The 27,996-nt window shown below is 36.0% G+C and overlaps 2 protein-coding genes across 7 annotated transcripts; one reads left to right on the top strand and one right to left on the bottom strand.

The window, feature by feature from the left end:
* Window positions 1-812: 812 nt before the first annotated feature.
* Window positions 813-27,930, bottom strand: LOC106164553 (tudor domain-containing protein 7-like). 6 transcript variants are annotated; one of them, XM_087018970.1, is made up of 32 exons: window positions 27,788-27,930; window positions 27,196-27,425; window positions 26,492-26,630; window positions 25,761-25,895; window positions 25,196-25,343; window positions 24,494-24,631; window positions 23,793-23,864; window positions 23,277-23,374; window positions 17,205-17,338; window positions 16,670-16,766; window positions 16,091-16,134; window positions 15,619-15,730; window positions 15,210-15,320; window positions 14,215-14,349; window positions 13,728-13,800; window positions 13,298-13,411; window positions 12,664-12,764; window positions 12,151-12,300; window positions 11,885-11,983; window positions 11,421-11,533; window positions 10,878-10,992; window positions 10,312-10,440; window positions 9,826-9,945; window positions 8,694-8,798; window positions 8,442-8,552; window positions 5,122-5,237; window positions 4,565-4,851; window positions 3,960-4,147; window positions 3,524-3,592; window positions 3,138-3,248; window positions 2,692-2,809; window positions 813-2,291 (listed from the first exon to the last, which is right to left on the bottom strand). In XM_087018970.1, exons 2-32 carry the CDS (start codon window positions 27,402-27,404, stop codon window positions 2,083-2,085), a joined length of 3,900 nt encoding a protein of 1,299 aa, XP_086875096.1. In that variant the 5' UTR covers window positions 27,405-27,425; window positions 27,788-27,930; the 3' UTR covers window positions 813-2,082. The 6 variants fall into 6 exon arrangements, with proteins under 6 accessions (XP_086875096.1, XP_086875097.1, XP_086875095.1 ...); XM_087018971.1 differs by having other exon boundaries at window positions 27,768-27,912; XM_087018969.1 differs by having other exon boundaries at window positions 27,636-27,905.
* Window positions 18,403-22,783, top strand: LOC106155433 (BTB and MATH domain-containing protein 38-like). Its single transcript, XM_087018982.1, has 3 exons — window positions 18,403-18,923; window positions 21,333-21,918; window positions 22,192-22,783. Exons 2-3 carry the CDS (start codon window positions 21,648-21,650, stop codon window positions 22,710-22,712), a joined length of 792 nt encoding a protein of 263 aa, XP_086875108.1. The 5' UTR covers window positions 18,403-18,923; window positions 21,333-21,647; the 3' UTR covers window positions 22,713-22,783.
* Window positions 27,931-27,996: the final 66 nt, after the last annotated feature.

Below are 27,996 nucleotides of genomic sequence, written 5' to 3' on the forward strand. Positions count from 1 at the left end.
GTCTGTCTTCTATATGTAACCTAATATATTACAGATGGTTTATTATTTTCGCATCGCGTGAGCGTGTCAGTTGTCCGACCACAAGTCAAGGCTGCACAAAAACGATAAGCGTGTTAACAAAAGCGACTCTCTGTCAATAGGGGCAGTAAAGAATATTGATATTATTTTGTATGGGGGAAGGGAGGTCGTATTTATATTTTGAAGTTTCTGTATGATTACGATAACCAATAACGTGCTAATATCTATCGTTGCATATTATAACCAATCTGGTTATTGGACAAACAAGTAGCTATATATAGTGGCCGGATAAGTGCGGAATAAATTGTTTTTGTATCGTTTTTTTTTTTTTTTTTTTTTTTTTTTTTTTTTTTTTTTTACTTGGCCTTCAGTGTTTATCGCCACTTTAACACCTTTCAAGACTGCCGAGATATGTTTATCAGTTTGAAGTATATTTTCCTATCTAACCATATACCCCTGTAAATCATATCAGACATTGCCGACGCGTATCATCGTTTGTAAGATAGTCTTTTGAAGTGAAAAGTGCAAATAGTCATTTCACGAGAAACGTAATATAAGAGGTACAGTATTATAGAGCATTCTCGGTGCACGAGTCTCGCCCTTATTGCTGAACGGTACTTTTTTAGACCCACCTCACGCCGACTCTCGTTTTCTAGTCTCGTGTGACGTCATGCGGTGCTAACAACTCGTTTTAAACACATATACACCATGCACACACTGTATTTTTTATTTATTAAGCGGGCACCAACCACACGTCACCGCCGTTTTGTTCCCATGGGATTTTCCCTTTTCAGTTGTATATTTATAAATATATTTATTTTATTTGCAGAAGATTACATTAGTGCATACTTTACTAATACATATTGCGGTTTTATAAAATAATCTGAAAATCTAAAACCGATTTTGATCGTATTTGTTTGCATGACCGTCTACTACTTTGATATTATAGAGTCGTTATCTGTTATATTTATATTCAGTAGCCAATCAAGATAACAGACGAGCGTGTTTTTTAAAGAAAGTGCTTTTGCATATAACATCTTTTAATCCAAATTTATTTTAAAAATCTTAACATCAGAAATGTAAGGATTGATTACAGAGGCTTCTTTCCCCGTCTCCGTTTTCTTCACAGAGAACCTTCGTCTCACCCAGCACAATCTCAACTGTCACAATCTCCAACTAGAGCTATCTCAACAAATACAATTCACTTAAATGAGTGTAAATGTCCATTTTTGAAATAACAGAGTTAAAATCGAGAATTTACAACATCAGTTTACGTCTCTGTCCTCATACAAGCATTGTGACATACAAAAGCATAGAAAATGAAGTGCCTTTTTCTGTACATCAACAGCATATATTTTTAAAATTTCCGATGTAAGGAATGGATGCAAATAGAAGAATACTTTGTGCATAGTAAGACATAACAACACAATGATGCACTACACCAATGCCAGGGGTGGATTCAGAGCCATTTACTGACAGTCTTCCAAATTTTCTTTGTTGATTCATCCTTCAGTTTTGACCGTCTTCCAACAGAAAAAAATTAGATACCCGTCAATGTAAACTTGAAAATCTGACCGTCTTCCGGAAGACCCAGAAGACGGCCTAAATCCGCCCCTGAATGCAACTTTGAGCATTTTGAAATAGTCCATGACTTTTGCATAGATTGACTGAAGAATTTTGACAAAACTTTTTTTTATTCATTTCTGCTTGATGCTTGCAATTATATGTAGAACTATCTCACTCATCCCACCAAACACATCCCACTGTCTGCCCTGAAGAAATGAATTAAAAAAATTCAATGATTTTCTGTCCATTTAAAAAGAAGATTGCAAGGGCAGAATTTTGAGCATTATCATAAAATACTGATGTTCGCAAGCAGTTCTTTTTGGCAAGCACTTCATTTATGTCAATCTGACACCTCAGTCATTTTGTTTTCAATATATATCAATCAACACAGGAAACCAGCCTCATTCAATCACATCAGCCGAACTAATACAGCTCCTCCCGAAAACCAATCAACAGTTAGGATGCAAGTTTCTTGACAAATTGACTCCACCCATCCCATCACTTCCTTTCAACAAGCCCCTCCTCAACAAGCACACTGTCAATTGTTAGATCCACCCCTTCCTGGCTAGTGTCAATCAATCTGATAGCCACCCTATCAGAATCCTTGTCATTACATATCAGTCCCACCAGATCCTTCTCATTGGCCAGTTCTATAAACCTGTCCTTGGCTGCTTTTGACCAGTCCCTCCCACCAAGAGGCTGAACACCTAAAATATATCGAGTACGGTCAGATAATAGAAATTGTATTCCATTTAAAAAGAGCACAGCTGGCACTTACCATCATTCAAGCAGATTAAGTAAGGGAAAATCATTCAAGAGTGCCAAAAAAGCTTCATGAAGTTTTTGCTCATCTACCTTTCTCTAAAGAACAATCAAACAACATTAATATCTTCTTTAAAACAATACATAAACTAAGACAAAGCTCATAAAATCTGCTTAAAATCTACATGCTCCTTTATCAAACTAGCTTGACAGCTTCACTTTAACAATTTACAATCACATGTACCTAAAATAGTCATATCTTAAGTTCTTACCAACAACTTTGCTTTGGTAACTTGATAAGGCATGCAATTAAAATGTCACTTACATAAATCTGTTAGTGCTTACCTGCTAATTTTGCCTTGACAGCTTGGAATGGCATGTATCTAAAGTGGGCTGGAAGTGGCTGGAAGTCTTCTGGTGACATGATACTGAAGTCTCCATAATCAACAAAATACACAGATACCTGGGATATAAAATATATATATTGATAAAAAAAAAAAAAAAAAAAAAAAAACGAAAAGAAGTGAGAAGACAGACATTCAGAGACGTGATATAATCTCATTTTTATTGACATACACTTTAATGACAATATAAGTAACATAGATTCATATCAGTATATACTCATTACCTCAAATCTTTATCCCACACTCGATATACAGAGATTCTCAAAATTGAACACACAGTTCTAAGCACACATTCTACTTCTTCCCTAAATGATGTTGTAATGGCTATTTTCATTCTCTCTCCAGTCTCCATGAGGCTCTCAAGGGTTAATCAAGCCCCAAGCTCACCTGTTCTCCAACCAGTGCCCTCACTTCCACCCTGTACCAGACCCCTTCCAGCACCCCAGCTAACAGGTCCCCTGGTTTGACCTTGTCTATGCTCACTTTTGCATTTGGTACCTTGAAAAAATTACATCCTTTTTTTCTGTATGGAACAGATCTATAAGATATCAAATATCCTGGTTTTCAGTTTTGTTGCTACCACTCAATAGGAAATCTTTTGATTTAAAGAGTTCATGACTAAAAAGTATCTGTAGAATTCACAAATTTATCTTCCCTTGGCCTTCATGATTTCACTTCACAAACAGGATAAATGTTTTATGAATTTACTTTATATTGGCCACCCTCTTGTATTGTTCAGTCTTGATGGGATGAAAGACTGAACAATCCCTTACCTTGGTATAGAACACTGACATCTGGGCCATCAACTCTAGAGTCTCCTCCATGCTTTCATATGGGACACACTGGAATAAATAGAACAGTATCATATCCTTTGAAAAAGATCACATAGACAAGAATGGGCGAGAATGGGGAAGATAATTCCTTTTGGACATGAATAGAAGTGACAATTAATTAATCAAAGGGGTAAAACTAATATTGCATTTATGCCAATTAAAATTAAATGAAATTCAAACTCTGTCGCCAAAAAAGTTTCCATAAAATTTCAAAATGAAAACACAGGAGTTGTGGTAGGGGAGTGGTTTTCCTGTCTTTTTTTTACAAACAATATCATGCAAAAAATAGTCAACTACATTTCAATATGGCTCAACTACTGCATTTTGGTACATTCTCAACAAACACAATGCAAAGTTCAATACTTTAACCTCCTACCACAAAATTTCCCGGGTTAAAAACCAGGCTAACGTGAACATCTAGGTAATCTCCAGGCTTTGGTATCTGTAACAGAGGTGGGCGTGGCAGGGTGTCACAATCCTCTAGGCTAAGGACTGTCAGCTGACAACACAATCCATCTCCTCCAGCACTGATCTCACCTAACGCAATATGCTCTTCACTTAATGATGTTGAAGGACAAAATTGAGCAATTTTTTTCTTTTTTTTTAAGTTACTGACTTATAAGATAGGTTTTCCCAAATTCATTATTAATTATGGCATAATGGTTTCCAAGCACCTATTTTCAAGAGAGGTTTTCTGTAATTCATTGCAAAGTGTATAGGAATTGTTTCCAAGTAACTGATTATGAAATGTATAAAGAAGCTAAACATCTTTTTGAGACATATTCATGTAGCAAGAAAAATCTCAAGGTTACAGTAATGGCTCCTATTCTAATTTAAAAAAAAAGTGTCAAACTTTGGTGAAAGTTATATGTATAAGATAACACAAAATAAAATGCTTAACAAAATCAAATAAGCCAAAAAAAGTAATAAGAATAATAAACAAACAAGACAGCAAAATCTTAAATCTAATTTAGTATTTACCTAAACTTGAGCTGGTAGATTGAGGTCTCTCAGAGGGAACACCAGCAGAGCCGGCATTTTGATTTTTGACATCAGTGTTATTATTTAGAGACAAAGTTTCCTCACTGCCTGTGGCATTGGCATCCATATTTGGCAGATCCGAAATGGCAGATTCACTGAATTCGTCCACTGTGATGTAGAGTGAATTATCTGGTTCATCAGAGTAACTGCTCTGATTCAAGGAAATGTCTGTTTGAGATTCTTGTAATACGTCTTCATCAACTGTGTCACTGCAGCTGTCATCAGGCCTGAAAAAGGAGTCGATTATCCTCAAAATCTGACAATCCAATAAAAAATCCATTGGCAGTGTCAGCTACTATGTAACTATAAATTTTTTATTCATCAAAATAGTAAAAACTCTTGTCTGCCAAAATGACAGAAATTGTGTTACAATGGTTATAAAGTCGAGAATACCTGGAGTCACTCAACTGACTATCTGACTGTGTGATGAGTATATATTCAACAGTCACCAGTTAAGAACTAACAGTCACTCTACTTGGGATAGTCTGAGCACTTACATGAATATTTCTGGCTCAGAGAGAAGAAGCTGGTTTATAGAGTGTAGGAATTCCTCATTAACTTCACCGGGGATGAAGATTTCCACAGCTGGTGGCTGAGATGTTGAATCTATGACCTGAAACAAGAACAAGGCAGCAAAGCTGTCAAATGTACAGACAAAAAACAGGAAATAACTATGCACAAAATAAGCTACTGTCAATTCTGATGCAAAAATACATTATGTTAAACTGCAAATTCAACATCAAATTTTAATTATCCTCAACAGGTAATACCAATGTAATTAAAATATGTGACAAGTTTACACTTTGAAAATGTATAACTTCCAGAAAAAGAAGTCACTTAGACTGCTTTTCCAACTCAGACTGCATTTTAGTCCTGTATTTCTTTTTTGAAAGTTTGGCAATCATAAGTAACATGGTTTTCCCATAATGGTCATCATGGCAGCAGCACCCAAAATTGTGTTTTCTTCTATTCTGATGCAATATTACATAATGGTTAACAGCATAATGACCGTCAATTTTTAATAATAAAATATACGTATCATGGATTTTCAGAAAATGTGACTAGCATGGGTCTTCAAGCCCGTGGAACTTCAAAGTCACACCTTAAAAATGCCAATATGTGAAAAATTAAATTTTCACAAAATAACTGTTTAACTGGCAGTAAGAATTACCAAACAGACTGTATTTCCTACTGAAGCTGTATTTTAGTCCCATGTTTCTTTCCTGTAAGTTTGAGAACAGTAAATGACATGGTTTTTCTTAAATGGTCATCATTGGAGCAGTGCCCAAAATAGTTTTTTTTTTTTTTCAAATTTTGATGCAATATTACATAATGTTTAACAGCATAATGACCATCAACTTTAATAATGAAATATTAGTATTATGGACATTCAGAAAATGTGACTAGCAAAGGTCTTCAGGCCCATGGAACTTCAAAGTCACAACTTGAAAATGCCAAAATGTAAACAAGACAGCACTGTTCCGAAATGTTTTTTTTCCATTTTTAACAATTTTTAACATAAAACAAAATTAACAGTTTTTTGCCGTTTTTATATGATCAACTAAGAAAATTGATGAGATGGGAAAAATATCAACAGAGCAGTGTTAAATGTCCAATCTCTTCCATTCTGAGATTCTGAACATAGTGAATGATTGAATCTGACAAACTGCAATGATGAGTTTATTTCCATTTTTGAAACTTTATTACACAATACACGATAACAAGTTTACCATCATTTTTACATAATCAACTAATAATGTTGTAAAATTGCAGGAAATGCCAAACAAACACTTTTACGTATCTTATTAGTTCAATAATGAAACTGTTTACATGCCTAAGAATTAAATCTGAGGAAATGTGAAAAAACTGCATTTCTTTAAAATAATGGCCCGATTATGCTGATTTTTGAACTCAACCTGCGTTTTAGCAGGAATGACCACTCCTGTGAGTTTAATGACAATTGGCCTATCTGTTTTTCTTATATTGTGTTTACAGTGTTGCATATATGCTGAAAAGTGAAAAAAAAAAAAGCATAACTTCTACATTAATGGCCCGATCATGCTGATTTTCGAACTTGACCTGCATTTTATGAATATTCATCAGCTCTGTAAATATACAGCCAAAAAGTAAAACTGCCTTCCACTTATCGTGTTTACAATGAAAGTGCATGGCGCCAGCGACAGTGACAGCAACGACGGCGACGACAGACGCAGGTGATGGCAATATGTACAGACACATCTGTACATATCAACTGTACTGTTTGAGAACAGTAAGTGACATGGTTTTTCTTAAATGGTCATCATGGGAGCAGTGCCCAAAATAGGTTTTTTTCAAATTTTAATGCAATATTACATAATGTTTAACAGCATAATGATCATCAATTTTTAAGAATAAAATATTAGTATCATGGACAAATAGTAAACGTGACTAACAAAGGTTTTTAGGCCGATGGAACTTTAAAGTCACGACTTAGATGCCAAAATGTAAACAAGACTGCACTGTTCTGAAATGGGTTTATTTCCATTTTTAACACTTTTTTAACATAAAACAAATTAATAGGTTACTGCCATTTTTATAAGATCAACTAAGAAAATTGATGAGATGTGAAAAATATCAATAGAACAGTGTTCCATTCTGAGATTCTGAACATAGTGAATGATTGAATCTGACAAACTGCAATGATATGAGTTTATTTCCATTTTTGACACTTTATTACACCATACACGATAACAAGTTTACCATCATTTTTACATAATCAACTAACAATGTTGTAAAGATGCAGGAAATGTCAAACAAACACTTTTACGTATCTTGTTACTTAAATAATAAGGCTATTAACATGCCTAAGAATTAAATCTGAGGAAATCTGAAGAAATGTGAAAAAACAGCATAACTTCTAAAATAATGCCCCGATTATGCTGATTTTCGAACTCAACCTGCGTTTTAGTAAGACTGACCATTCCTGTGAGTTTCATGACAATAGGCCTAACGGGTTTCCTTAAAATGTGTTTACAAGGTTGCATATATGCTGAAAAGTGAAAAAACAGCATAACTTCTACAATAATGGCCCGATCATGCTGATTTTCGAACTTGACCTGCGTTTTATGAATATTCATCAGCTCTGTAAATATAAAGCCAAAAAGTAAAACTGCCTTCCACTTATCATGTTTACAAGGAAAGTGCACGGCGACGGCATCGCCATCGGCATCGGCATCGGCGACGACAGACGCAGGTGATGGCAATATGTACAGACACATCTGTGTCTGTACATAATAAAAAATTGAAAAGGTATGACAAAAAGCAAATAAATTCAACCAGCTAAAAGGAAACTACTAAGTATAAAGTGTAATTGATTTTAAGTCACAGTAAATGTTCATGGTGTGACAAAACATTAATCTCAAAGTATTTGGGATTGTAGCAAAAAAAACTTACTGCCTGGTATTACAAGAAGTGTTATACCAATTTGTCAGCACTTACCCTTTTGTTGATCCAACTTGAAAAATGGCATGAAACCCAAATAAACTTGATTCAAAGTGGATCGTTTCTGGCCAATATTTTTACCCCCTTTCCCCCTCACTGCACCCATCTGTCTACAGACCTGCGACCTGTCACCTTCAGTGTGACCAGTCTATCAGGAGAGACACCTGTCTTACCTTCAGTGTGACCAGTCTATCAGGAGAGACACCTGTCTTACCTTCAGTGTGACCAGTCTATCAGGAGAGACACCTGTCTTACCTTCAGTGTGATGGCTCTATCAGGAGAGACACCTGTCTTACCTTCAGTGTGACCGGTCTATCAGGAGAGACACCTGTCTTACCTTCAGTGTGACCAGTCTATCAGGAGGAGCAAGTTCTAGGAACCTGTACATGGCACTTGCAGTCCAGGAGCCCCCTAGTGGTGGCAGGGCATGCAGCTGACACTCTATAGCCTGACATAAAGAGAAACAATTATTCTTCAATCATGGCCATTTCATCTGATTACAGATATAATATTTGTGATTATAAAATTAAGTATCTGAAAGTCTGATAATTTTTGCCCATTAAAATTGCTGTAATTTCACGTTTCATACCTGGAAAGGCAGAGTCTTGAGATGTTTGCTAGCCCTGGTCATCTCTCTCAGTGTATTCACCTGGACAACCTCTGTGTTCCCATAGTCTACAAACAGCACTTCAACCTACAGGGGATACACATTAATTCATTAATTTTTTTTAATCATTTTTAGTTAATATAATTCCTTCCTTCCTTTCTTATTTTACTTATTCATTCATTTGCCTGTCTATTTTTGTATTCGTTCATTCAATTATTTATTCACTCATTCATTTCAACATTTTTTCTACAAAGTTATGTTTTTTTGTAATAATCTCAAAAGATATTATTAAGGAGGTTAGCCATTTATAAAGATCTACATGGTCTGATGGCAAACATCCATAATAATCAGTTAAGCACCATTTTGGTGGTAAATGGGAATTTACTATAGTTTCTGTGGGTTGTTTACAATGCGTTTATTGTGAGATATGAATCTCATACAAACAGTTGTTATATCTTTAACCAACAGTCTTACCTGTCTTCCAGTCTGCTGTGTGGTGACTTTAGCTCTGTACCAGAACCCATCCCCAGAGTACTTAGCACACACTATCTTACCTGTCTCCCAGTCTGCTGTGTGGTGACCTTAGCTCTTTACCAGAATCCATCCCCAGAATACTTGGCACACACTATCTTACCTGTCTCCCAGTCTGCTGTGTGGTGACCTTAGTTCTGTACCAGAACCCATCCCCAGAATACTTGGCACACACTATCTTACTTGTCTCCCAGTCTGCTGTGTGGTGACCTTAGCTCTGTACCAGAATCCATCCCCAGAATACTTGGCACACACTATCTTACCTGTCTTCCAGTCTGCTGTGTGGTGACCTTAGCTCTGTACCAGAATCCATCCCCAGAATACTTGGCACACACTATCTTACCTGTCTCCCAGTCTGCTGTGTGGTGACCTTAGCTCTGTACCAGAATCCATCCCCAGAATACTTGGCACACACTATCTTACCTGTCTCCCAGTCTGCTGTGTGGTGACCTTAGCTCTGTACCAGAATCCATCCCCAGAATACTTGGCACACACTATCTTACCTGTCTCCCAGTCTGCTGTGTGGTGACCTTAGCTCTGTGCCAGAATCCATCCCCAGAGTACTTGGCACACACTATCTTACCTGTCTCCCAGTCTGCTGTGTGGTGACCTTAGCTCTGTACCAGAATCCATCCCCAGAGTACTTGGCACAAACTATCTTCCCGACATCCGGGTGAGACACAAATTCAGTGGCACTGATTTTCTATATAAAAATAAAATTTAAAAACCACATCTAAGAAAAAGTTTAATATATAAACAATATAGATGACATATAAAGGCAGCCAAACATCCATGAGCACTTTAAACATATTAACTGAGATTAATAATTTTTATACAAATTCATCAATGATCTAAATTGAAAAAAAAAATCACTTCTGTCAGCTTCCCCCCTCTTCCCTTACAATACAAAAAAAAAAAAAAAAAAAAAAAAATGCAGGCAGGGGACCAGAGGGCCACCGAGGCCAACAATATTTTTGGCTCCCAAAAAGCTGAAAATCTGTTGAGATCGAGTCGGTAAAAAATCTCAGTCTTGATAAAAGAAATCAATCAATTAATAAAAAAGGCCTACTTTAGAGTAGTACTCTCCCGCCTCTTGCATCAGTTCATTCAGTCTCTCCAGTCCCTGTCCCACCACTTGGAAATAGATGGAGCCACTGTCAGCTATGTGGCTCACGTAGCCTTCAACCTGCTCATCATCCTGAAAAACACAACGTACAGAAACATAGATGGAGATGCAGTCTACCAAACAGCAAAGAAGGTGGAGCTGGAGCATAGTAAACTACTCACTCTTTCAATAACCATTTTTGTACTACCTGTATATACAAATATAATTCATCAACCAATTTCCGAAATAAATATATTATTATATTTATATATAAATATATATAAATACATTATTTATTTTAAAACTAAAAGAAAATTTAAATATAAAACAATATGAGACATAAGTTAAAAAGCATTGCTGTGAAGTTCTTGAAAAATTCCATTCCATTTTTAAATGGCCTTAAAATTCCTGAGGCTTAAAAGCTTCCTTACAGTGGACTTCAGCTTACTAAATTACTTGTTATATGACCTACTTGTTGTAGAGCTTAATAAAAAATCTTAACAATAGTCAAAAGTTTAGCACTACTGTACCTCAGGCAGTTTTGGTGTCAGGTCTTCATCTTTGACACAGCCAGCTAGTGCCTGGTTAAGATTGACATCCTCCGCACCTGACGTGTCAAACAGTGTGACACATATTGTGTGACCTCTACAGTAATGAATGAATGTAATTTTAAATAACATTTTAAATTAAATTTAAATTTAAAAACATTTTAATGATTTTGCTTAATAATATAATAATATATTAAGTAATCACATTCAAATTTAAAATGCAGAGAATAAAAACTGCTAATATATCAATGATGAAAAATCATAATTCAATGAAAAAAAAAGACCAAATTAATATACCTATACGGTGATGACAAATCTGACCATGAAAAGTAGGTCATGGTGGCTTATTTCCAATTTGAAAAGTGATAGCACCACTCTACCAGCTTCAGTACTCCACCAAAGCTCACTAGTTTCTCCAATATAATACCTAGTTTACTTACAAGAAGTACTACCACACCTTTTCTGTCAAAAAAAAAAAAAAAAAAAAAAAAAAAAAAAAAAAAAAAAAAAAAAAAAAATGCAAACCTTTCATGTACTTCTGCCACGCATGTGATACCCAGCACGCTTTCGTAAAGTTTTTCCAGCACAATCTCATTGTTTTCCAGATCTTCCAACCCTTCCAGCGAACACGACACAGCCTGCAGACATATCAAAATAAATGGCACTAATATTTTAACTGAACATGATGTAAGAGTCATTTTATTTTCTTGTAAATCTGTCTCAAAATTCAAACAAACAAACAATAAATAAATTAATTAATTAACAGAAAAAACAATAATAACATATGACTATTACAAATGTTAACCATTTTTAAGAGAGTAGACATTTTTTGTAACCATGTTATAACCTTATTTTTACCTACGATACATGACAACTAACCCTTCATGAGTACAAAAACATGTTAAGTGGGCTTTATTAACCATAATTAATCTGGAGACAATGAAAAACCTGCATCATTGTGTATAAGAATCTAAGGTTATATTCCCCACCTGATAAGCCAGTCTGGTGTTAAGCTCTGCAGTCAGTGGCCGTAGCTGACCAATATCAACTGTCTCTGTGTCCCCATGGTCTACTAGAATGCACTCCACCTGGTGAAAGCAGAGAGGAATTATTGGTATATGTCTATATATATGATTTTAGTTTAAAAATATTGAGGTTAATAGTCTCAAGTGACAAACCTCCCCCCAACTCTCTCTCACACATACTTTCCCATCCTCTCTCTCTCTCTCTCTCCCTTCCTTCTCTCCCCCCATACCTGTTTTCCATCAGAAGACTTCACCCTGACTCTGTGCCAGCCGTCAGCCTCAAACAGCCCCCCATACACCTCACCCTCTACCACTGCAGACACAGGGCCACACTGGGAACACTGGCTCTCCAACGCTGACTCCAGCTGTTCTAATTTTTCCTGTGAATAAAAACCATATTCTTCAGTATGCATCTTAATAATGGATGGATACTACGGTTAATTATTGTACACTTGCAATCACATTCGTTTGAATTGATAAAAAAAATTTAAATCTGACATGCAAAACATGTTTAGCATCCTGGAAGCTCTCTTATATAAATGTGAAAATACTTGCCTATTATTATATTTTACATATATTTCAAATGTCTAAGATCATAAATATAACCTGCACATGAAAAAGTTAAAAATACAGAATTTACTGCCCCCCCCCCCATTTTTATTATTATTATTATTTTTTTTTACAAATATAACATATTTTGAAAGCCAGAAATATAACATGCACTGTAAATCTGAGACACTTACAGAATATTCAGGACCAACCAGTCTTATCACCAAGTCAGTAGTTGTACAGACATGTGTCACATAGACGTCCCAGAAGCACTCCGAGGGCAGCTGTATGGGAGCTGAAAGGTAATAATATCAATTTCTCATCTACCAATCAATCAATTTCTACCAATTTCTAGTTCATAATCTAGTCCCAAACACTAAGTTACATTATTATCAATTTCTGAAATCGGTAAGGTAATCTAGTTCTTAACGTGACCCTACTATCACCCCACCCACTTCATTAAATTGTTATCAGTTTTTTATGTCAAGAAGGCAATCTACTTCATAATCTAGTCCCAAACACTTAATAAAATAGCCATCAATATCTAACCATCAGAGGTCAATCTAATCCAATAATTGTCCCACCAACTACAGAAATGTAAATGTCTCACCACATTAAAGTCAATCTAATCACTCTGTCATCCCACACACTGCCCTAAGGCATAAATATTATTACAAGTAAGTTGTGTGCTAAACTAATTTTAAGGCAAGTTTCTATTGAACTTTGGCTAACCCAGCTTCAACAGAAAACGCCCTACTGTAAAATCAAAGTCAAACGGTCACAAATGAAATAGAACTGCCACCTCTGACTAAAGCCCTGAAGCCTTACCTGGATCTGGGACATGATACACTACTGTGCTCTTTGCGACGCCTTTCTGAACCAAGCAGCTTGTTACGGACTGGCCAGTATGTTTGCTGAACAACTCCACTACACAATCGTGGTCTGGAGAAATATATTTATAATGGGGCATCATTTTTGCTTAAATTCAGAGAATGATCAATTTTTATTGATACTTGTAAATATCAAATAAAACAGTTGGAGGCATGGTAGGGAGAGAGTTGGGGGTTTGAAAAGGGGATGGGAATGGGAAGGGGTTTGAGAAGAGAAGGGTGGGGGGAAGGGGGTATGAGAAAGGGAGGGGTGGGGGGAGAGGGTTTGAGAAGAGGAGGGGTCTGAGTAAGGGAGGGGAGGGGGTGTTAAAGGAAGAGGGATTGGGCAGAAGTGTAAAATTCAAATATTATGTAATTTGTTAACTCACCCTCATGTGCTTTAACTGTCATCTTTACCTCTTCATTTAAGACTAGACTTGAGAATTCTTCATCACAGGAAGGCTACAGAAATAAAAATAAATTTGTTAAAATGGATGATAACCTTAAGAAATTTGGTAAAATGGATGATAACCTTAAGAATAAAAGCTGGTAGAATATACATTCAGATACTGTTGTGGTAGTTTATTTTACGACTACTTTCTACAGTACAACAGTCCACATAAGCTCAAGTTCACTGATGGAGCACCTGTTGGTCTGCGCTGGCTCGATGGTGGGTGCTATGTCCACTTAGACTTACCTTGAGTGGCTCAAGTCCACTGATACAGCACCTGATAGCCTGGGCTGGCTCACTTACCCCCTTACAGCTTTTAGTAGGCGGGACAGACATGTAAGCTGGCTAAGCTGACAGTTATCTAGTGAGACTCCCCACAGGGATAGATCGATCTAAAATCGGTGGGAATGGGGTCTTAGACTTACCTTGAGTGGCTCAAGTCCACTGATACAGCACCTGATAGCCTGGGCTGGCTCACTGGTCAGTTCAGGGGTCAGTGGCCGGAGATCTTGAAAGGGGACGGTGTCCATGTTGCCAAAGTCTACATAGTATACTGTCACCTTCAATGATATAATAGGGGGTATAGGAAAATAGCAATAATTAGGATAATAATAACACTTGTTAATGAAAATATTAATATATAAAAATAAATAAAAATCAAATAAATAAATAAATGAAATAGACTTAAAAATAGATAAATAACACAAATACAAATATCAATGAATGAAAATAAAGAGACAAACTGGCTTGGGAGGAAGCCAGTAACCACAACTACTTAATAACTGCAATTTAAAACATCAATTTCTTAAACTAATATATGTGGTGCTAAGTATATGAAGATTACTCCTACCTGCTTCCTATGACAACTGCCATCTCTCTATTTTATTTTTGTTTTTTGGTCACAGACACTATATTTCGTTACTATGAACATTGGTCAAAATGGACAGAACTGTCCATCTCAAAGAGTGTTTTCACAATGAAACTACCTACGTGAATGTTTGAAATAAATCTGTGGGAACTTTCTCTGAATGCATTCAAATCAACAGATCAACATGCCTCTTCTTGCTTCCAAGGTACTCGTATAATTCAGGGGCGGATCTAGATATATTTTCTGATAGTCTTCCAAATTATCTTTGTTGCTCCAACCTCCATTTTTGACTGTTTTCTGACAGAGAAAATTGGATACCCGTCAAAGTAAACTTAAAAAATCTGACCTTCTTCCGGAAGACCCAGAAAATGGTCTCAATCCGCCCCTGTAATCACCAGCTTTTCTTTATTCTACTCAATTCCAGGAGGAAGCGTGTTAATCTGTTATCTGAGAGCACTCAGGGAAAGTAGAACTTGATAGTATGATAGTTTCATCGTGAAGGCGCCCAAAGTCAAAACCAACCTTCATTTTCTAAAAAGCTGCTTTACGTACCCCTTCCTCTTCTATCTTGGCCACTTGAGCTCTGTACCAGTTGCCATCTTGGTATTTGCACAAACAGTGGACACCAAGTGTTAAATTGTCTATTTTACCTTTCTCCTTGGCCTGAAATTATATCATGTAATTTTTTTTTAGCCAAATTAAAATGTTTGTATAAAAATAGTTAAATAGATTTATTTCCGTGACAGTATTGAATATATACAAATTTAACACATAATATATGAATATGAATATGTTTTTTTTAATTGAAATGTTTAATTTATATATGCCTGATATACAAGGCAGCTTGATTTCTCCCCTTGGGAAAGTTCACTCTTGGCACTTGCCTCAAGGAGATCTAGAAAATGTTCATATGTGAGGCCACTGAAAACATTTTGTACAAAATTTACGTTATCATTTTTACCTTACAAACTTCCTGGACTTTAGAATGCACTGCAGCTACTTGAGGCCCAGTTCTGGTGACAAAAAACTGTTGGCAGGACTTCACATGGGTTACACAGACACAGATGTCTGTCCTAAAAGATTAAATAAATTAATTAAATGGAATAAATACACAACTGAAAAAATAAAAGTAATTCATTCTAAAATATTTTTTAAATCTAATTGCTTAATTGTTAAGAAAAAATATTTAAATTAAATTATTACAGCAACCTTAAGTGGATGGAAATAATTACTGATTTTGCTTCTCCACGACATTAAAACATCATGAAATGCCACTTTCCAACTTATCAACTTAATATCCAATGAACACCATAAACAATGTTTAAATGACTTTTTTTTAAACATTCATTATGTCAACTTCATGAAGAAGAGTATTAATTCTGGTTTAAAATATAAAGAAATTTCAACATATTTACTTAGATTTTTAAACCTACCCAAGTGCTGGAAGGACTGGTGGCAATATTCTTAATTTTTCTTTCTGAAATATGCAAGGAGCTATGTATTATTTTGCACATTTAAGCTTGTATTTCATAAATATCACTTTTTAAGGATCTTTCTTTTCTACATACAAAAATGGACCTACAAATTGTAACTGCAAAGAGGAAAAAATAACAACTGTTACAAGAAAAACCAAAAAAATCTGTAAAAAAATTCTCAAATATTTTCATTGAGGCTGAACATTTCTTTTTCAACAGGCAGTCCTTCAGGAAATCTACTGGTCAGTTTTATACAGGTTTTATTGCTAACAGGTGACTTGCGAACATTTTTCCGCAAGTCATAAATGAAAGGAATCAGACCACACAACATACCAGATAAAGCTGTCAAAAGTCTATCTCCAATATCTATACCTTGTTCAATAATATTTTTTAAAATAAAAACAGGTGTTCTAGAAATGAATAGCTTCAAATCTAAATTCATCTCTTTCTACCTTAACATTATATCTTTAGAACACAACCAGGATTCATCAAGGTTAACTAGACATGCTCCATGTTCTACTGGTTGCCTATTTCTACCTTTTCAGAATCTTTGGCACTTGATTCAGGGGTTGGCGATACTGCATAAAGTCTCCTCATCTCTGGGTACAGTATTTTCCTATCTGTTCCTACCACACTGAAAGTACAGTAAATGTTGTCAGTTTAGAGAGGTGTGAGTCATCTCCTAATGCCTGTACCACCAGCAATGTTGCTAGTGAGTTTTCACCTTTCAGTCTATTCACATCACACTGAGAATACAGACAACTAGAGGTTTAGAGCTGCTTACTGAAGCTTGTGCCAACTGGAATGGTTATGAATTATGTTTGTGAATGAAATGTGTTCTTATTACATCTACTTACCACTCTATAAGAAATCAAAGTATATTAAAACAAATAGAAACAAACACACATGCATGCATGCATACACGTGCACGTATGTACATAGCAAAAACATCATGCATCTATGCACATAATGATGCATGCATACACACACACACAGCCACACAAACACAGGCATACACACACGTGTGCACACACACACACACACACACACACACACACACATGCATACTGACCTTTCCACTTTGACGCAGTCTGTCCAGCTCTGGACTCTGTCCATCAGGTCTGGGGGAGGAGCCTCATTGAACTGCTGTTTATACTCTATGGGGAGACGCGTGTTCCACAGCCCATTCTTACGCCCCTCCATGATCTGGAAGTAATGAAAGATGAATTAAACTGTGAAAAGATTAGACAACAAAAGAGAGAGAGAGAGAGAGAGAGAGAGAGAGAGAGAGAGAGAGAGAGAGAGAGAGAGAGAGAGAGAGAGAGAGAGAGAGAGAGAGGAAGAAAATAAAAGAAAACATGCAGAGGAAAAATAATTTTAAATCAATGAGTTGGACAAGGAATTCAATTTTCAAGAATGCAATGAAGCTGGGCAAGTATCCAGCTTTTTTTACAAGTGGTAGCTTTCACTATTATTATTATTATTATTATTATTATTGTCACCATTATCATCATCATCATTTGGTTCTAGAGCAGAACTGATCAAAACCAAGCTGAATTAAAGCCAACCAATAAATGCTTCACATATAGGCAGTATTCCCCCTAGTAAGCACCAATAATGAAGATAGAGTGAGAAAAAGAGAGAGTTACATGTACCTTCCTTTTAGACCCACACCACAAACAAAAGCTACGTCAACACTGCCTGCAGACATTACACAGCAAGAAGGCACAAGAGGCAATCAGGCAAACATTAGACAGGTGTGTGCCATTATCAGCCCTAAATCTGCCACAAAACCATGTAAATAATATGACGCGGGACATTTATTGTTGTGTTCATTTCGACAGCTTATATATAAACAACAAACAGAGAGGGTTTTATTTCTTGTCCAAATTTGTGACAAATTATGTCAACACTGCAGTGAGAGGGGGGAGGCTGTGTATAACTTCACGTGAATTGATGATGTCTAATTTGTGGATAAAAAGAAAATGTAATTGTTAACTTACGTCAAATGTATAATTATTATTTCAAAACCTGTGAAAGACCAGGAAAAGTTAAAAACAGATCAGTTTTGATATATTTAGTTTTGTTATGTATTCAAACACAACATAAGCCCAATTTATACATGTATTAAATAGTTTCAAAAGGAAAAAAAATCCTGTTGATTTTGTAGAAGGCTCTTGTACTCTGGTGACATAACAGTGGTCTTAATTTCCAGGGAGAGCGCAGAGAACTTTTTCCTCTCTTTTTTTTCCATTCTTGCAGACTACAAAGTTTGTGTTACTTATCAAAAAGGCCAAAAGTCAGACCAAGATTCAATACCTCCAGCTTAAAGAAATATCTCACATACAGTTTGTAGATTTCAAATATATTTATCCTCTCCTCCTCCTCTCCCCAAACATTTTCATGAACATAAGTAGAAAAGCCAATACTCATGAGTGCACATGTAAACACGCCGCCACTGTGACATACAACAAGTCACTTCACAACAAGCATACTGTAGTACCCACACTAGTGGTAAGACGATAAGCAGCTATCCTGCAGCTAGAACCAGATCATCTATGATCAGAGCAAGACTAGAGATAGAACTAGAACTAGAACTGGAACGAGAGCCAAAACCACAACCAAGGATATATCTAGATTGGGCAAAGATTGGAGTTAATACCAGACCTAGACTCCAGTTAAGATCTGATCTAGTACCAAACCTAGCACAAGGACAAGACTGTAGACCTACAGACCAGATCTTGGACCAAATAAAGAATTAAGGGCTAAGACAAAAGACTGTAAAAAATAGGTAAGCTGCACATTTCACTTTTTTTATGTGATACGCAACATACTTGGCTCAAATTCTAAGCATTCTTTGCTATGATCAATCTTTAAATTGTAAGCAGTTTTGGAAAAGTGAGATTTTGTGAGATAGGCTCCACAGTTTACTAGCTATATAAGTACAGAAAACACTTATATGCTTCGATGTTTAATGTATTAATGAAGAAAAAAAACTTTGATATGGTACAAGTTGAAATGGGTGGAAATTATCCCAACTATGCAGACTTGTTTATGATATGTGATTCAATTCATCATTCAATGCAATTCTACTTGTTTCCAGTTTTGATCACATCAAAAATTACTGACTTTATCATAACATATTTAACAGAATTTTACTCAATCGCAATACAGACAATACCACTGCCAAATAATTTAAAGAGCATACACACTGCTACATCATAATACAGTATAGATTGTCCTTGTGAAAAGTTTACTCTTATTCAGGTAGCTACAATTTCCCAATACATTGATCAAAACATCAAACACTTTGAGGATGCTGAAACCCACACCTTACTACGAATAAAAAGCAATAATCAATTATTCATTAAAATAATCAAGTTAGTAATGTTGTGTTCACTCCACCGACAAAAGTCAATATTTCTACAGAAATGTGAGTACTTGATTACGTTACTTATTGTTATCATTTAAACAACTGTGAAGATATGCATGACATAATACATCCAGTAAACATTGGATTAGCAGAAAGATATATAGTAAGATCAAATTTGTAGGTGTGTGTGTGTGTGTGTGTGAGAGAGAGAGAGAATGAGAGAGGGAGGGAGGGGTGGAAGGGAGAGAGAGAGAGAAAGAGAGAGAGAGAAGGGAAGAGCAAGAGAGAGAGAGAAAGAGAGAGAGGGGAGGGGTGAGAGAGAGATCTGGTGTGGGGGGGGGGTACATGGAGACTCAGGCTGACCAGTGATATCAGTACCTGGGTAATGTCAGCTTCTGCCTCTAATCTAATGCTACATTAGCTATAAGGTAAATACTGCCTATTTGACTACATCATTGTGAAGATTGAGGGCTTTATCAGTGGAGAAAACTGGGACATCTCTCGCTCTCTGTGGTCTAATCTTACAACCCTGGAGATGCTTGTTAAACAAGAAAACAGCAATTAAATAATAACTGCTATTTACTGCTACAATTTGTTCATCAGTTATATTTTATTTCTGAAATGCTAAATGAATGATTCAACTGTAACAACTGAAGGATTTATTAATTTTTGCGACTTGCAAGATTGTATTTTGTATTTCACACAATTCACTTAAAAGATCAAATGAGTTCACATAAAAGTAGAAAACTTTCATACTTTGTAGAAAACATTTTGGTAATCTTGAATAAGATGCCAACTGGAAAGCTTGGCAGTGTAAACCTATTAAAAACAGAGAGAAAATACTTGTGAGTACTGGCATAATACCACACAGCAAACAAATGCTCCGCTCTATCAGATATGTCAAAATAAACACAAAAATAACACTTAATAGCGATAAAATAAACACCACATTCCAACGTCTGCCCTCATTAGGGTTTCTGACAATATTTCTAAAAGGGGGAGGACTGTGTAAAAGATTGTGACCCAGAATTCGCAATTTTCGCGCTAATGATCTCGACTGGATTAACCACCAAGAGTCTGAGTCTAGATGAAAAAAAAAAAAAAAAAAAACATTTCGATGACTGTGCAAAGCCATTACACTAGTAGGGTGACTATCACTGGTCATGTAAGATTCCATTAACAGGGGGTGGTATCATTAATAGGAGTGTTTTTATTTTTTAATTAAAAAATCTATCAGGGATGAGACTGCCATTTAGTTGGGTCCTACTCCTCTCCCCCCTCCCTCAGTTTATATTGCAGATCTGCATCGATGTCAAAATTGATTTGTTTGGCTCCCAAATATTAGAAAATCTCCCAAAAGTTAGAAATAGCTTATCCCTGATTTATTAACACATTTCCCTCCTGCAGTCCCCAATATCTTATGACATACCAGTGCGACAGGGTGTATGCATTTCTGTTACTTCAAACTTAAAAGAGAATAGTTCCCTACCTAAAATTAATTTCATTTGACAGGTTTTGTGACATTTTAAAGCCAAATATTTATTCTAGTGGGAGTGCAACAGAAGTTTTAAGTGTATTTTCCTTTTGTACGCTACACTTTGTACTACAAGTACATACATGTACAGATTTTGAAAATGTGCTTGACAGCAAAGATCCAGTGCACATTTTTTTCTATCAATTTTGTAACCAGCAATGTTTTTCCCAAGAATACAGAAGTGGATTCCTTCACATTCCAGCCTCAGGTAATAATCTGATGCTACAGCTACTGGTGCTGAAGTGGAAAACATTGTTGTTTCAGTCTAATTGGTGTTTATTTTGCGATTTCAGCCCGTGAGAGCAGAAACTTTTGGTCAAAGAAACACACTTCACAGGGATCTAGGCCAGGCATTGACAGAGCACAATTTCCAATGACAAATTGGCAGCTGATCAGAAAATACTAGAAAACAGAATTAATTGCTTAACCCTTGCGCAAAATATAAAAGCTTTTTTTCCCTGCAAACCAGTCAATAAAAGGAAAAACATCCAACTGCATAAAAAACTCCACACTTTTACATAGTGCACACTGAATGTTGACCACATGACAACAAAGCAATTAACCATGACAACAACATAGTTCAATCACCAAGGCAACAGTCCATCACCATGGCAACAAAGAAGGCCCAACTCCAGCAGGGGAATAATCTGCGGGATTTCACTCAGAGAGATGAGCTCAGTGACGTCACCCTGATAGTCCAGGGGGAGCCACTTTACGTACACAAGGTTTACCTGGCAGAGTGGTCCCCCGTATGGAGAGCCATGTTTGTTGCAAACTTTCGCGAAAAATCAGCCCAAGAGATCGAGCTTCCAGGGAAAGAACTGGAGCAGATGGTTGAACTGTTACATTGTATATATCCCAGTCAGAAAGCAATCAATGGTGGGTACCAACTGGTGTGACTAATAACTATTTAATGTCTTTTGTTTCAACATGGAACTTACTGGGTTGTTTCTCTCTCTCTCTCTTTCTCTCTCTGCTTAGTCATTTCTCTCTCTCCTTCCTTCTGACTTTCAATGTTCTATGCACACATGAGTTCCTTCTATGTATAAAATTTCAAATACAAATTTATTTTACAATATCAGCAACAAATTTAAATACTAAGCAACGGATCTCAAGATAAAACATTTCTTATATTAAACACTTTCTTTTTAGAGGAAAATGTCCACTTTCTACTGGAACTGGCAGAGGAGTACCAGATCGAAAAAATCAAGCAACGCTGTGAAGTATTCCTCCTGTCTGGGAACACCGATTTGGAAAACCTCCTTCTTGCTCAGAGATACTGCCTCGATAAGCTGTACACAAAGTGCATAGAGGGAGCCACCAGGCTTACCCTCGAAGACTTGGAAAAATGTGATGAATTTCAGCAACTAGAACCAAGAACTCTGAACACAATATACAAATCTAAAATAAACACCATGAGAGACTATGCCAGTTACATCAAGGAAAAAGAAGTGGCAATGGAAAAGGAATGTAATAAGGTTTCTAGGGAGAGAGACAGGATTCAGTCAAAGTTGCAGACCGTGAAAATGCTTTGGGAATCCCCTAGCAAGCGTTGCTATAGACACATGGGAAACACAGCCATGTTTGATTTTTCCTGTAGGGAATGTAATGAAAAGGTTTATCGGGAGATAAAAAAGTTGTGCAGTGAGCTACCAAATAACAGAATTAACTAACTTAATTTAAAGTGATATTTATGTCTTTTAAATTTTTTTTTTCTAATCAGAAATAGTTTTTGAACATCTCATTACTCCTTCATCATTGCTGACCCCCCCCCCCCCCCCCCCAAGCAAATTTATGTCAAGGTATGTCTTTCTTCTCAAGTAGTCACATTTTTAGTATTATTAACCATACAAACTCCACTGGAGATCTCCAAAATCAATGAATTTTTTCCTTATATTTATCCTTTCATAACTTAATGGAACCATAGATTTAAACATGCCATATTCAAGCCAAATAATTTCATGGATATGAAAAGTATATACTTTTGATTAAAATGTGGTTTTTAATAATGATTTTTATTTCTCTTTTTATTTTCTCTTGTGATTATTACTATTTTTTTTTTGATGATGATTTTTGTTTCTCCTTTTTTCTTGTAAATTAAAGTAAACACAAATACACATTGAAATCCAGACTGACAAAAACTGCCATTATATGAAAATTAAAAAAAAAATCATATAGTAGTCTTGGTTTAAAAAAGAAGTGCTAAGTTTTAGTATCTTTCTTATCATGGCCCTCACCTGTCTTACTCTGGACTTCAGGATTTCTTCACTAACAGCACTTTTACCTTCTGTGCCTCTTACACTGACAACTCTGGGAGGACTGGGAGAGCCGGCAACTGGAGTTGAAAAAAAAAAAAAAAAAAAACATTTAAATGGCTACACACTGTTGGAGGTTTCAAACTGTATAAGATGACTGTAATATCAATTATATGTATACACTATATATTTCATATTTAAAAGTTTAGAACTGTAACATCTACAACTCTATTTTCAACAAAGGTTCTTTTGTTGTACACCTAATATTTTTTCTAAGTCTGTGTTCATATTGTAAGTTATGCCAGGATATTCAGCTTAGTACATTGACCCTGCACCTTAGGCAGAATCCCCTCTGAGATAGATCGATCAAGCTAGACTGATAAATTTTAATCTGAACACAGCCTTATCTTTCAACATTTAGCAGACATTATTACCAACACAGCTTCTGTTAGGTCCCAATCTTCACTTTACTTAGACAATGCTCAGAAAACAACTCACCTTTTATGCCTAGAGCATGGCAAGCATTCATTGCAGCAGCTTGTTCTGCCTCCTTCATACTCTTGTACCCATCTGAGGGGGGAGATATTACAAAGAAAGTAAAAATCTGTCTTTTTTATCAAGTACATGTAACTCCCATTACTAGAAATGCCTTCTGCACTGAAGATCTTTTATCATTTATCAAATTCAACATTATCAGGGGTGGATCCAGAGATATTTTCTGACAGGCTTCCAAATTATCTTCATTGATCCACCAATTTTTGACCGTCTTCCGACAAAAAAATTACATACCCATCAATGTAAACTCGAAAATCTGACTGTCTTCCGGAAGACCCACAAGACAGCCTAAATCCGCCCCTGATTATGAGAAGCGAGTCAATTATATCAGTTACTAACAACTCTGGTTGAACTTTGGGTCACAATCTTCAACAGACTGTCAGCCATTATTATTGGAACATGCCAAGGGGCGCGGTAGTCACAAGACATCTTTATCCAAAAAAAGTTTACCAATTGTTATTTTTATTCTAAATAACCAATTATACAGAGGAAAAGACCATTTTATTTTAAGTATTTAAATGAAGCAAAAAGGATATCAAAAATAAAAAACTATTAATTTAAAATACTTCTTAAGTTTGTAAATTAATACATAAATTGTACAGAATAATGAATTTTAAAGAATGAAATATGAATGTTTGACCTACCCTCACTCCCATAAACCACACCTTCCAAACACAGTGAGCTGACAAACCCAACTTTGGTTGAATCAGTTTTGTTGTAGTAAACAGACTTCTTGGTTTTGGCAGCATATTCATAGAGAGCACTTTTGTAATTAACGAATACTGCAACGAAAAATTTTAAATAAAAAGCCATAAAATCTGTCCATAACAGTGACATGCTATCAGAAATTGTGCTCTCTTGTACTAGTCAAGGCAAAGAAAAACCTTGAAAAAAAAAAACTTGTCCACAATGACTGACACATCATGCTGGCTGTGCTAAAAATGATAAAATCTACAATTATAAAGAAAATGAAATTGCTAAAAAATAAGCATAATAAATATTGCCACATTGCAAAGGGTCAAAACTTGCAGATTTAGTGTTCCCTCTAAACACCAAACAACACCATACATTACTTAAATGCTCAGAATCCATTGGCAAAAGTTAATGATGATGTGGAAGTGGTCATGTAACCATGGAAACAAACAAAGTCCAAGATGGCCACTGTGATGTCCACTCTTCTTCTAAATATCCAAATAAATGATAAAAATATATCAACAATTGAGTATGATATGTATTTCTGTTTTTATTGGGATTAAAAGCACTTGATGGTAAAACATTTATGTAGATTCATTTATCTAAAATAATAGCAAATGCAGTGTATGATGTGGGATGAGCTCATGTAATACCTTTATCATTCTTAGTATTGGGCACCGTAACCTTCAGAGAGGAAGACGAGGCACTCTTGGCAGCAGGGACACTGGATGCCATATTGGAAGATGTCTTCTGGAATCTTGGTGGTACCTCAAATGAAGAGGAGTTTCTTGCTGGTGCCATCTGAAATAATGAAATATATCTAGTTTGTTAATTGCAATTTAACAACTAAGAATGAGAGACTTCTCCCTTTCTGTCCTGGTGTAATAAATCGAGTAATAAAAATCTAATCATACAAGACAGATAAATAACTATAAGTAAATAACATCTCCATTACCATTACTTTTCACTATTATTTCACTATTATATATATTAATAATACCACAAAGTAATCTTCACAAGAGTTGATGACATAAACAGCGCTATGCATGCATTGTCTCAGGACAGACAAAAAAAAAAAAAAAACATAGTCCAACAGCATTCCAGATCCAACTTTGAATTTCTGGGAAATGTAAAAAAAAAAAAAAAAAAAAAAAAAAAAAAAAAAAAAAAAAAAAAAAAAAATTCTGCACATGATGCTATGAGACAGTTGAACTCCACCTGCTTTGTGTGGTGTGGAATCATGGAAGTTCTGGACAGGGTCATTTTGGGGGGAGAGTATCGCTGGATTTTCGGCCCAAACCTTCCTCCTCCTGTCTTCCTGTAGGGACTTGGCACTGGCCGTCTTGACTGAACCTGGAGCCATAAATAAATAAATAAATAAATGGAAATATACAGAATTAAATGACCAAAAAAATAATAAAAAAACAAATGACCAAGAAAATTAATAAACAATCATTGTCATATTTACCAACACTACCACCTAAATTTTTCTTTAAGTGCTTGACTCAAACATGCTGAAAACTTTTCACAGTGGCCGGACATTTGAACTGGCAGTAATGAAAAATTTGCCGAACTGAATGGATTTTTGTCTGCCCGAAAAATACCCTATTAGTTTGAGACAGATAGTACTGATTAGGTAGCTTACTTTGTTTGTGAATGTGATAGGTTTAAAATGGAAGGGAAAAAACGCTTTGGGTTTTATATAATTCTATTAGGGGAGTGTGTCAAATGATGACTCTAAATTCAAAAGTGTGGCTCTTAAAACACTTGTCAGTCCTTTAGACCGATCACTAACAGTTTTTTACCGGTCCAGACAAATTTTCCCAGTCATGACCGATCGGACCGACAGTTTCAGCACGTCTGTTGACTGAAATCCTCTACAAAGTCTTCCCTGCATCAGTAGCTGGCACAATAACACATCAGACTAATAGGAAGGTATAGTTCCTTACATTGACCTTAAGGTGTTTCCCTCTATAACCTTTGCCCTTCTTCTTGGACTTGTTGGACCTCTGAGCGCTGACCATGCGCTGAATGTGCGCTGTGGAGTCGTCAGCGACGGCGAAATAAGTCAGCTCACCATCTCGGTTACTAGAATAAATAAGATTGTTTTTTTTAATCACAACTTATGCTCTGAATACAATATGGTGCAAAACTTATTTCTTTGCTTCATTTTCTGCATGTCTTTCAATAGGTGACTAATCTGATCTTTTGTCCACTATAAATTTATTTTCTGTTTTAATCTAAAAATTATATCTTAAATTTTTAACTTATTTTTGGCTAAACTTAAATTGACTCGTTTGAATCTTTTAAGATGCATCAACATTTTGTTTTATAATTTTAATGAAATCCTGACCTCTCTAATCTTTTCTTATTCTGTCTCACCTTTCTTTCTTTTTCCATCCCTCCCTTCATTATCGATTTCACTTTCCCATTTTCCACCCTCCTCAATTTCATCCCTCACCTTTCTTTTCCTATCACATTCACAACAGCAGACTAACTAGTCCTTGGATCAAATATGGCCGACCCTCTTGAATGCATCAGGAAAAAACATATTCAGCATTTATTAGGGGATTGGACGACAAGCTTTTATGAGGGTTGCCATATTAAATCTGCAGACGAGTTAGTCTGCTGTTGTGAATGAGGCCTTACTTACTGTCGAGCACTAACAACATCAGGCAATGTTCTCAGGAACTCCTCGGCAGTACAATATCCAAGCTTCTTGAAGGGAAGGGGGTCCCCTGTGATGCCGCGATATTCCCCAGGGAGTCTGGCAGCGACCACACCCTCTTTACTGCTCTGAAGAACTGCCCTCAGCATGGACTTGACACCATTCAGAATTTTTGCTTTCTCCTCTGGGTCCATTTTGAATATGGACTAGTGTAACTTTTAAGGATGTATATAGATCTTTAGAACACACCCTGTTGTTGACTTTTATAATTTTAGTGTAAAATGTATTGTAAATCTATACTGGTTGCTTAACTCAATTGCAAATTACTGTGAATATAATTAAGACTGCACTACATGCATGGAAATTTTCAATGTTTGTGGGAAGATATAAACTTTGTGTATTGCAGCAAAGCAAAGTACACATACATGCATTTGTCTCAATTAACAGTCCTACTGCAGCTGCATGGGCAGTGAATCTGGAAGTTTGGAGAGATCAGGCAAATTCTGCGCTTCTAATATGCACCCTCTGTGAGAAAATAACACGGGAATGCATCATACCTTAAGACATTCGGATTTACCTGTAAACAACTTCAACTTTAAGTGGACACATAAGAGTGACAGCCAGTGACCAAGCACTCTGCGCACGTGAAATAAAATCAGGTCAAACTAGCGAAAAAGGGTCTAAAATAGTATGTAGGCCAAGTCTGCAAAAAGTTTATTTGTGAATGGATAGGCTATACGCTTAATTATACAATACAAGTGCGTATTTATGCATTTGGTAGTTTAT

Source organism: Lingula anatina, chromosome 8, assembly GCF_051362555.1.
Source record: "Lingula anatina isolate TDL-2025a chromosome 8, LinAna3.0, whole genome shotgun sequence".
Lineage (NCBI taxonomy): Eukaryota > Metazoa > Brachiopoda > Lingulata > Lingulida > Lingulidae > Lingula > Lingula anatina.